General features: G+C 39.6%; 1 protein-coding gene across 1 annotated transcript; it reads right to left on the reverse strand.

Moving 5' to 3' along the window:
• Positions 1-5,338: 5,338 nt before the first annotated feature.
• On the reverse strand, positions 5,339-10,565 carry LOC115325281. Its single transcript, XM_029985999.2, has 4 exons — positions 10,529-10,565; positions 9,019-9,131; positions 7,264-7,356; positions 5,339-5,515 (listed from the first exon to the last, which is right to left on the reverse strand). Exons 1-4 carry the CDS (start codon positions 10,563-10,565, stop codon positions 5,339-5,341), a joined length of 420 nt encoding a protein of 139 aa, XP_029841859.2.
• Positions 10,566-11,803: the final 1,238 nt, after the last annotated feature.

Here is an 11,803-nt window from a genome sequence, read left to right on the forward strand (position 1 = left end):
GACGATTATTTGATCTTCCTTGACGCCGAGAACAGCAGTGTTCCAACCACTGTAGCCGGCGTTCTATCAACTTTTAAAAACTGCCTGAAACCATTGGAAATTACTCATGAGCTTCCTGAAGAAAGATCATTCCGATTCCTAGATCTCAGGCTCAATTTCCAACACACTCATATATACTGGAAATATGAGCCAAGGGGTAAAAAACCAATTCTTCCATTCAATTCGGCACATTCTAAGCTGGCAAAACGAGCAATCGTAAAATTATGTCTAAACAACTCTCTTCAAAAATACTGCGAGCACTTTATTTCAGTAAGCTTTGGTGTGCAAATCTCAAGATTGACATCCGCCGGATATTCCATTTCGTTATTAACAGATTGCAGAGAGCATCTTGAAAACAAAAGAAAATAAGGGAACATCTGTCACACCAAGAGCCAGAGATAGAACAACGAGACCTGTCGTTCTATTCTACTTCCACAGAATCACCCATGGCATCAAGAAAATCCCTAACAGGTTCAACATCAACGTCGTCTTCTCTGCACCTAATAAGCTTGCCAACTTGTGCAAACAAGCCAACTCACCTAATTCTCACCGAACAGTAAGCTGTACCAAACAACATCAGAGCAGCTTCGTTGAGTGCGCCGAGGAAGTGGTGTACTCATTTCCCCTTTCGTGCGGGAAAGTGTACATAAGGCAGACTGGACGATCCCTAATGATAGGCTCCGTGAACATAAAAACAGCAGCACCAGAGCTGACTCTGGCCATCTAGGCTTACACTGCCGTGATCGTGGGTGCGACGTTCACCTGAACCAATTGACTAGAAAAATTATCGAAGCTGGACATATCGCCAGGAATTATAAAAACTGTATTAGAACACCATCTTTACACCTGACAGAAAAAGAGAAAAACATTTAGGCGTCTAGGATATCGGTGCGCGTGATTTGGGAAATTCGGTAGAGCAAGAGGTAGAAGAAGACAAACCTAACCCGACAAAATCTTACGATATTTTATATCAAAGCTTCAAGAATATTATAATAAAGCTTTCCCAAAAGCGGAGATTAAAAAACATAAATAGTCAAGGAAGCCGTGGGTAACGCTGGAACTTTACAACCGAATGAAAGCACGTGATCAGATGTTTGCAACGTTTATCAAAACTAAAAATAAGAGTTTACTTATGGAATATAAAAAATGCAGAAACAAACTTTCCCTTGACATTAAAAAGGAAAGATAAACTTTTATAAATCTACGTTCTCTGAAATTTATGAAGACCCAGCTAAGCTGTAAAATACTATGAGGAAATTGATGTCAATAAATCCGGTTTTTATCCCTGAAGAACTTACAATAGATGGTACTCTATATACGCAAGCTTTATTGGCAGATAAATTTAATACACATTTTCTGTCATCTGGTGCATGTGAATCAGCGACCGTATATGATAACCATTACTCATCTGTTCCGGTATTAAGCTCAATATTTTTAGAACCAACAGATGAAACAGAAGTTCGCAACATACTAATGTCCCTAAAGAATAACCGTGCAAGTGGTGTTGATGATATCAAGGTTACCGCTATTAAAGCAGTAACTGAGTTAGTGTTGCCTCCTCTTGTTGATCTTTGTAATAAAATATTGATTTCTGGTGTATTCCCAGAAAAAATGCAAATTGCTAAAGTCAGTGTTATCCACAAGGGAGGCACATATGAGAACCTTAATAATTACAGGCCTATATCTGTACTTCCGCTTTTTTCCAAGGTTGTAGAAAAAATAATTAATTCAAGATTTTACAGGTTTTTTACTATTAATAATGTTATAACTGACAAACAGTTTGGTTTCAGAAAGGAAAATCAACCGAATCAGCCCTAATATATATCAAAGACAAAATAATTACTAATATAGAAAACCATGCATATACCATTGGGATTTTCCTGGATTTCAGAAAAGCGTTTGATTCAATAAAACATGAAATGTCAATGGAGAAACTATCGGCGTACGGAATTAGAGGTAATGCACTAGAATTAATTCGCAGCTATTTATATTCGCGTTCTCGATATACGGTACTTAATGGATTTCAATCTAAACTCGCACCGATAATATATGGCGTTCCGCAAGGTTCCATACTGGGGCCTGTATTATTTCTAATTTATATAAACAATATTGTGAATATACCTGAATCGCGTGATGTTATTTTATATGCTGATGATACCAATGTCTTTTTTTTCTAGTGAAAATCTGGATCAGCTCGAGGAATTTGCAAATAGTTGGCTCAGTAAATTATTATTGTGGCTAAAGCGTAACCAGCTTAATCTTAACTCTAGTAACACAAAATATGTGTTGTTCAGATAAAAAAAAAAAAAAAACTATTTCGCGTACATTGAAGATTTTTTTTTTTGACGGTGAAAAAATTTAAGGCGTTAAATATCACAAGTTTGTTGTTGTGTGGTTTGAAGAAACACTCAGTTGGACGGTACACATAGAAAAAATGAGGGTTGATATTGCAAGAGCAATAGGAATATCAAACAAATTCCGACATTTACTACCAAAAAGGGTGAAACTGCAATTATATTATTCGCTGGTCTACTCACGCTTACAGTACGGTATGTTAGTATGGGGAACCACTACACAAACGAATAAGGAAAAGCTATTTATTTTGCAAAAGAAGGCTGTTCTATTTATTGAGAACCTTAAAAGGTACGAACACTCATTCCCAGCATTTCAAAAGTATAAAATATTAAATATAGATCAAATCCTGCTTCTCAAATTGTCTATTTTTATTTTTAAAGGGACCATGAAATTACTTTTTTAATTTTTCCAGATAACTTTTACATTAAACCGTCAATGTTCACTGAATGCCGAACAGGCATCCGTTTTCGTCTCGGTTTATTAACTTCTACACAAAAAATTAATGAAATATCGACTTTTTCTTGACCGCAAAACAAGCCGTGACGTACGCTGTTTCCGGAACCGGAAGTTCTCTCGGCAGTAGGAGATGGGAGCGTTACCGGCGACGAGTTGGGGTGCGCCGGTAGGTTTTACTGCGCCGATGTCACCGACCTATTTTCTGAATCGGCGCCTCTCATCGCCGCATCGCAGCTGAGCGAAATTCAATGAGATACGTTGCGCTAAAGCGACAGCATGGGACTAGTCCCATACGCCGGTATGCCTGTTGGGAAGTGCAGCGAGTCTTCCGTTGAAGACTCCAGAAGTCAACCCAACTGTCATTGTTGGTAAAAGGCGGCCAGTGTCAGTCGTTTGCAAAGCGACGTAGATGGAAACAAATCGCCGCGGCGTTTTTCGCGGTCTCGGAGATGCAGGAGCGAGCCGACGTTAAAAAAGATACGTTTGAACTACGCGTGTCAGCAAGAGCCACGTAAATACCTGTTCACACTCGGAGCGGACGCGCGCGTTTCATGGAAGTGCTGCATTCGCGCTGTTGGTAAGCGCTTCGGGACCGATCTTTTAGGATTGCAACTCGATACTGACGCGACACTCGTCAAAGAAAGGGTGGACCGGTATTGCACGTATACCTCCCACGATCTGTTACAGCTCGACAGTGACGTGCAGTCTGTCAGAATAAAAATGGCATACCAATAACAAAGTGTACATACCGTGTTACGAAGGTAATCCATACGGCATTTATTTCAGCTCTATATCACACAAAACAAGAAGATAGAATCGACGAGTCCCTTTTCGACGAGTGTTCGTCAACACTGCCTCGGAAAACAAGGGGAAGATATTGACCTCACCTCTTAATCTAAAATTGAGGTCAGCGATCAAACTATAATACGGGAAGGGTCCACAAGGGTAGCACGGGCATATTCCATTCAGCACGCCAGCCGGTCGTAGGCAGACGGTCTTGCGACGAAGCAACGCTGCGCCGAGTCGGAGTGCCTGCTAGGCCTATATTCTGAGAGCTTCGTCGGAACGGGATTCGCGGCTGTTGTCGCTCTTCTCGGGTGTTTGTGGATCCAGCGTTCTTTTTCGTCGTGGTCTGTTTGAATTACATTTTTTTCTTGCTGCTTGAAGTCGGCACGCGCGAGATGAACACGTAGAAAAATAAACGTTTCAATCAGTCAGAGTTTTGAGAGGACGGAAACCAAAGGAAATAACCGTTCTGAAGTCGGCCCTGCCCTACTGCGCACGCGCAGTAGTTGCTTCGTTTACCACACGATAGATGGCGCTTGGCTCTCAGCATTATCAAATTTGGCAATTTTCGCCACACATCTCTAATTATGCTACCAAATGTGGATCTGAATATGATTTAACAAAACTTTTAGGAAACATTCGCCGGCTGTTTATTGTTTACGATCGCGGTGCTGGTGAGGCAGGCTCTTACCCAATAGGCGACGTGGATTCGGCTGACGTGCTCCGTTTCTGCGGATGCATCGTAGTGAAAAGGCAGAGCTTTCGAAGGAAAGAAGTCGCAAAAAAGTCCAGTTTTCTTTTAAAAGTTCTATAGCAAATAATTTTTTTTAGCTCCCTAGTTTTGTGTTTTTGTGTTTCTTTTCACACCTTTTACGACGTGCGGTGGATGAAATTCGATTTTAAAATCATTTCATGGTCCCTTTAATAAAACTAGACAAAACGAAGCGCCCTTTCTTTATATCTTCAATCAAACCTCGGCAAATGCACAGTATACGAAACCCAGAAATGCACAGTATACTAGAAATGCATAGTATACGAAACCCAGGGTTCGAACTAATTACGGTACACAGCACCTTACATATCTCGTACCAGATCTACTAAACAAACACCCAAACATAGCAGAAATTGCCCAAGCACACATTTCGTTTTTCCATTTTAAAAAAAGGATTGTAGAATATATACTAAATCACTCATGATCTGCAGTTAGTACGAAGTTGACAGTTGTGTGTTGTTGTGTTTGTTGTGGATTTTAAAATTGCTGTATCTTTGTATATTTATTCTGTTTATTTTCCTGTGTCTCCTCCGAGTGCTGTGAAAAAGGGGCTGGAGCCTCGTCAGAAGACAACTCGTCTTCTTTAGCCCCAGCCCCCCAGACCCTTTTTTGTTTCTGAAATAAAAGATACATACATACATATAAGAACGAGCTGTTAGTCAGCGCGGTTTGTTTCAATTTTGCTTTATTTTTCGTGCGTAAGGAGTGAGTGTTATTTGGTATAGTGCGCTGCAATGGGACGATTTTACATTTTACACTAAGCAATAAAAGTCGTATTTAGTTCAGAGGGACTGCAGGTGAACTGGTGGTCCAATCTTTCACATGTGGTGTGGCAGTAGTTCTATTTCCCACACCAGGTTCAGGAGCGTCTTCGTTTTCTATTGGTTCTGTGGGAGCGGTTTTGTTTTTTGTTGGATCTGTGGGAGTGGTTTAATTTTTTATTGATGGAGTGGAATCGGTATCATTTTCCACTGGTGGTGTGGGAGTGGTTCCATGTTCGACTTGCGGCCTCTGCGTAATGTCCGGGGTTGTGGCTTCGGTGACTGTATCGGTAATCAGATAACAATGGCCGCCAAAGCAGGAACCTGGACGTCTCTCGGGGCCGTACTGCACAAGAGAAACATAAGCTCGAAAAGAAAGCAGAACAAAAGGCATACAATTTTAAATGTTCACGGGCGTGGAAAGAGGAAAGCAGCATCAGCGTTTAGTATCGCCTTGCGTCCTGAATGTTTATACCACCCTTTTTTTATTTCGTTTTCGTTTTCTTTCTCAAACTAATAAAAACTGCACGAAGGTAGTCATCATATATCCGGTCATCTTGCTTAAAGAACGATCCTCTTTAATGTGTTTCTAAGTACAAATATCTAGAGTTGTATATTTCGGCTGATCTAAAGTGGAATGCACGTGTTGAGACCAATTTTTGAAAAACTTATGCCAAACATTCATATTTCATGCATAACATAAAGCACACCACATTTCACGTAAAATTTACTCCAAACAAAATCACGATAAGGCGTTTCAATTTATATGCTTCTCAGGTTTGAGACCCCCACACTGCCACAGACATTAGCAAGTTATAAAAGATGCAAAGATTTGCGCCGGACTTTATATACAGCCATTACGAATGCAAAGAATCTGTTACTTCTTACGAAACGGCTCAAATTGAATTTTTCTCGAGTAGACACCGTTAGGCGAGATTGAATTTATTAAACTCTATGCTTAACGGGACTTAAAAATGAAAATGTTAAAATAGTTCGACTGGTTCGTGCCAGTCAAAAGCTTCCATAATAGGGCGTTAGTCTGGTACCTTTGCCGCAGTGACTTTTTAAATTTTTTTCAACGTAGTATTGCGTAATAAAATAGCCTTCTTAAAGATTAGGTCGACCTGTCAACCATTGCCGTATTCGTAAAATCACAAGAAAGTTGTCCTTACAATAAATTTCGATTGTATGTTTGTTTTGTATTGAAATATAGTTTTAAGTGTCGTACTTCTGAATATGTCTTACTGAATATTTGTAAAACTCTGCTTTTGTCCGATGTATAACTTCTTGTGCATTACATTGTATTACCCTTCCTGCCACAGCCTCTGAAAGGGGTTGTGGCATGACACTGCAGTATGTGTAAATATATTAATTAATACATATGAACCACTTTCTAAGCGCGAATACATAAGTTCATGCTAACCCTTGCAGGCTGTGTCTATATAGTTCAGATATGTTAGTTACTTTTTTCGATGCTTTACTTTTCCAACGTAAATCAAGTCAAATTTTACAACATAAGTCATCTAAAATAATAACTCAAATACAAACTGAGCTACATATTGCGTTTCTCAAATTCCCCGCACCGTAGTAATTCGCTTATCTCTGCGTTTCAATTCTTCAAAAATTTGACACGTGGTAAGCTCAGTGTTTGGAAGTGGTATGCGCCAGTTTGACTTGAATAAATTAGACCTTCTGTATAAAAAATCTCTCGAGCCTATGAATAAACAAAAAGTGCACGTCGGCACAGCAGACGGCGATCTACGTTTTCTGTACCACCTAAATTAAGCATTACAATCCGCTCCCCAGCGACTGGGGTGGTGTAATGTACATTTTAACTGCGAGACCAAAGCTAGCTTCAAGAACCAAGAATAAAGTATACTTTAGTCGCTGACGAAATGAGAACGGAAGGACATATTTTACGGATTATTGGCATCCAGCATGCTCGTTGCCTTCTAGCGTGCTTTGGTTGCGCCTGCACCACCTCAAGCCCGCGCTTGACGTGGGACAAGTGAAGGACCTCTCTCCCGTTCTCACCCTGCCGGTGACTGTAGTAAAGTTGCGAGAAGGATGATCTTATAGACGGATGAGTCTCACACTGCAATTTGTCCCGGGAATATAAAATCCATACATCCAGTGACCAGTACTGTTTTTGCAATAATAAATGCAGTCGAAATAACTTGCTGCCAACTGGAAAAAAAAAATAATGAGACGAGTAATTTATTTGGGTAAGCTCGAATCACAGAATCTTAAAACGGCAATGCATAAATGCATTATACGCGCCGTTCTTTGATTCGATATATTCTTATTACTATTTTATGTTGACAATTGTGACAATTCTAGACTGACTTGTGATGTGAAGATTATTGCATGTGACCCCTCACTGCATAGTCTTAAAGGTCAACGCTCAAAAAAAAAAAAAAAAAAAAAAACTATTCCATTCTGAATTAGCTTTTGCACCAAACGTGCCAACTATTTACATAAATCTTAACACCAAATTTATTAAGTCTCTGGACCTGGGCCATTGCTTGTACGTAATACTCAAATATTAACGTTTGAATATAGTCAACCAGTTACGAGCTAAGTTTTTCAGTTCCCTAGTCATCATCTTTACAATCCAGAAGCTAAACATCACACATCTTAGGAATGCAAAGCAAATTAAACTTCAGGAAAGATGCGGGTCAACATTTTTTTTAAAATGTGGTTGCGGGTTGAAGACTTATTGTTTTTAAATCGGGATATTTATCGTTTAAAAACTTATTGTGTTTTAATTGTGATATTTGGTCCGCCTTTTATATACAATATATAAAAGGCGGACCAAATATGGTAGCGATATTGGTAAAATTTGCATCTAAAAGCCTCCCGAAAACCCAGAAACACTAATATGAGCCATCGATTCTTCACATTTCGACGTAGCCTTCCATTACTATTATATTTAAAGAGTAGGCCTATTCCTCTACTCTATCTTAATTGTTTATAATTTCAAATTCTTACAAAAATACTTCATCTTTTTCCGCCGCGAGGGAGTGCCACTTTTTATCTGTAAGAATGCTCAAAAGCTTCTTTTTTTTAAATTTTGGGGCATTTTATCAGTTTGCGCACACTATTTCTTTATTATAATTCTAACATCTAGATTAGCGAAGAAGCGAAAAGAAATAAAAGGTGACATCAAATTGACATATTTAAGTATGATCGTTCACCGCTAGACTGTTCCATTACCCTGGTTTAAATTTTTTGCTCTCAACATTGTACTATGGCCAACACATTTGTCATTCATAAGCGTCGTGATACCTACATTGCAAATGTTCATGCATCATTAGAATATATCATAATACAATATTTTAAATTAAAACAAAAAATAATTATTTTTAATTTATATTAAAATAAGGAACTCCTTTGTAATAAATTTGGGAGTTAAAATAGTTGGGAAGACTGCTTTTGCGCTGCTTGTGCTTTTAAGGCTGCTTGTGCACTGTTTTTAATATGAAACGAAGAAAGTTCCCGTACATTTGCATTTGTTGTTCATCGCACTCTGTGCTTTAAAAGCTTCGATTTAGCTTATATTATTAGGCACCTTTACGTGTGTACCCATTCCCCACAAGCACAAAAAAAATGTTTTTTTTTTTCCATGTGCATTGCACCCAATACGTAGAAAAGCCATATTAAAACTAACAGTACACTTATGAAACGCAGCTAAAGGACTATAATCTGTAAAAAATGTTAGTAACGTAAATATATAAAAAAATGTACTTCCCAGGCGCGCGTACTCTTAAATCGCAAATTACAGTGGAGAGTTCTAGAAAATGACGACTATCGTTTTTCGGTCCTTGAGTGTCATGAATACCAACTCACCTCTTCTGTCCTCGCAGTGGTTGGGCAGCCGTGCTTTATTATTATTGGTCCCGTTCTGTTCCACTGAGCTATTACGTCGGGATATATTTGACAATTTACCAAAACAATCGCAACTGAAACAATACATGTGAAAAATGTGTCAAACAACGTGACTGCAATGGACCCTGTTATGCAGCGTCAAATTGAGAGCAAGTCAGCATCTTTCGAACGTCGATCAAGCAACGCGGGCGGTCGCATATTACGGGCTTCGACTCCGAGCACTGACGCAGCTCTCGTGCCCAATGTATGTCAAAGTGCCTTGTCCAAATAATGATGGCCTCGGATATTCGACATAGTAGCTGTGGAAGGCACGGACTTTTGGAAAGTCTTTTATAATGCGCGCTCAACTCTAAGCACAGAATAGTTTGTTGTAAAAAAAACAATAACATGCATTTATTACATTATGATACATCATTACAACATAAAAATATGAGCAAAATGAACCGTAAATTATCGAATTAAAGCACGTCTACGTTTTATGATGTAAAAGAAAGAAAAATGGGAGGTCGGGAGTTTTCGGGGTAAGCGTTCATTGATGAATTTTAGGTAGTTATTAAACTATTGACACGAAGCTGCGAGCCAATTATTATTTTCATAGGGCATGCAACTTGCTACGCTTTGAGTATAATAAACATCGAAGAAAAAGAAGAGTAGTACAAGAAATGAACGGGACTGAGCACAACTCTTTTGAGTATTTTGGTTGAGCTATTTACTTCTTTAATACACGTCGCAGTAACTACATGCTGTTTGAAAAGGATTCAATGCATCAACCAATCCCCTGACATTAATGTCGCACTATATACATTGTTTGTTATGATGTTGTACTCGCGCCTATCAAGTTATTTCAACCAAGTTTTATTTCTAGAGCTACAGCATTATTAGGCACATTACTAGTTCCCTTACATATGCTATATAAGCTCTATTCTTTAAATGTTAATGGTGGTTTTTCGCCCGGATTGTATTCATGTTAATGTTTGAGAACCAAATGTGTTTGTAAATGGATTTCAATAATTTAAAAACACTCGTTGGATCCAAATTTTGCATATAGATACTTACCTGAAAACAATAAATGAATTGATAATATATAAAAGTTGTTGAAATTATTTGTATTTTAATATCTTTTTCCAGGACTTTGCCCATAACCGGCCTCAAATGATTGGGCAATACTCATAAACAAATGAAATTGCGGCAATAAGCTTTTTCAGATTGGACATACGACACTAGAACCATCATTTGATCTCGTTTGAAAAAAATTATATTGAGGTACGGAGTGCCCCTAGAGGTCGATTCTGACCCTGGACGCATCTTCGAGTAGAAAATATTCAAGAGTTTCCGCACATCGCTCGTCACTGAAACGTCCCGACAGCGAGGTTTCAAATAAATACCCAGACAGAACTACAGAAATACCAAAAGGTTGTTCAGTTATCAAAAATATTAGAATACCTTGAAAATTATCATTTGAAGTACATACCAATAATGCATATCGAGCTCGAAATTCCCCTCTTCATGAAAACACGCACCATCATCGACTCCTTTTTGACTGATCTCGCAGTTGGTGGAGCTCGTCTGCACAAGCTAAAAATTAGAAGGCGCTCAATTTATACGTCCTTTCTTTCACACAAGCTCAAGTGTCGAGGGAAGGCATATGTTATTTAAACAATAGGCATATTCTGAGTTTGGCTTGCAGGGGGTGTTGTCTTGGAAACAAACTTCTTCTTTTCTGTAGATGTTCTTCATGCGCGCAATATCTGGCTTCAGGTTTTCTTTTCTTTTTTTTATGATTCATCAAGCCCGACTTTTCAAAAAGCTGAAAAACAAAGTTTCCACGAAACGCAATTGTTTGCGTAAAGTTCTCTCTAAAGCAAAATGCGTCTTCCATACGTTTACATTCCAGATTGTGCGCTGAATATAGTTACATGGGCGCTGCAGAACGTAAATTACACGAGGCAACGTAGCCGGCTAGGGTGCAAAAGCGTGCGTGTGTATGAAGGCACTCTATAGCCGGCAGCGATGGGAAAAAAGAGAAGAGCGCAACGAAAGAGGCGCGGCACGACACCTGGAGAGCGAAACACAAGATCGAGGAGGCTCGACGAGCAGCCGCGCGACCACGTGGCTTGTTACAAAGCGTCGTGCAGCCCGAGCCAAGCGTCGTGGAGGTTGTGGATTCCGAGCAGCCGGGCCAACTCACGAGCGTCCGAAATGCAACGCCCACGGCCAGGGCCGCGAGCATCGCAGACAGAATCAAAAACGCAATAATAAAATCGCCAGAAAAAAAAAAAAAACTTTTTGGAGGCATTTACTGCAAAAGGTTCTTGAAAAACGGGGGAGACGCCGAAGGACGCGTGGGCGGGTAAACGCATATCGCACGGAATGTGGCAATACCAACAAAAAAAAAATTATAAATTAGTAGGAGACCGTATTGGTCGCAGATGGAAAAAGGGCCCGGAAAAGAGCGCAGCGAAAGATCCAAACGCCCACGCCGCAGGCGTGTGCCGAGGCGAGAGAAATATAGTAAGGGATAAAAACCCGGGTTTTCAAATTTATCACATGTTGCGCGGAAAATAAATTGGTCTCCTGCAAGAAAAACAAGTCACAATGCTTGGACAGGGCAAAATGAATAACTTCGCGCTGCTTAGTGGGACAACGAAAACCTTGCACATTGAGAGTCAGAACGTGAAGGCCCAGAATAAAATGGAAAGTAAAACGCAGTAGGGCCATCGGAGAGGTTAAAATGCCAGCGGATCAG

Source organism: Ixodes scapularis, unplaced genomic scaffold (assembly GCF_016920785.2).
Source record: "Ixodes scapularis isolate PalLabHiFi unplaced genomic scaffold, ASM1692078v2 PGA_scaffold1__304_contigs__length_218370807, whole genome shotgun sequence".
Taxonomy (NCBI): domain Eukaryota; kingdom Metazoa; phylum Arthropoda; class Arachnida; order Ixodida; family Ixodidae; genus Ixodes; species Ixodes scapularis.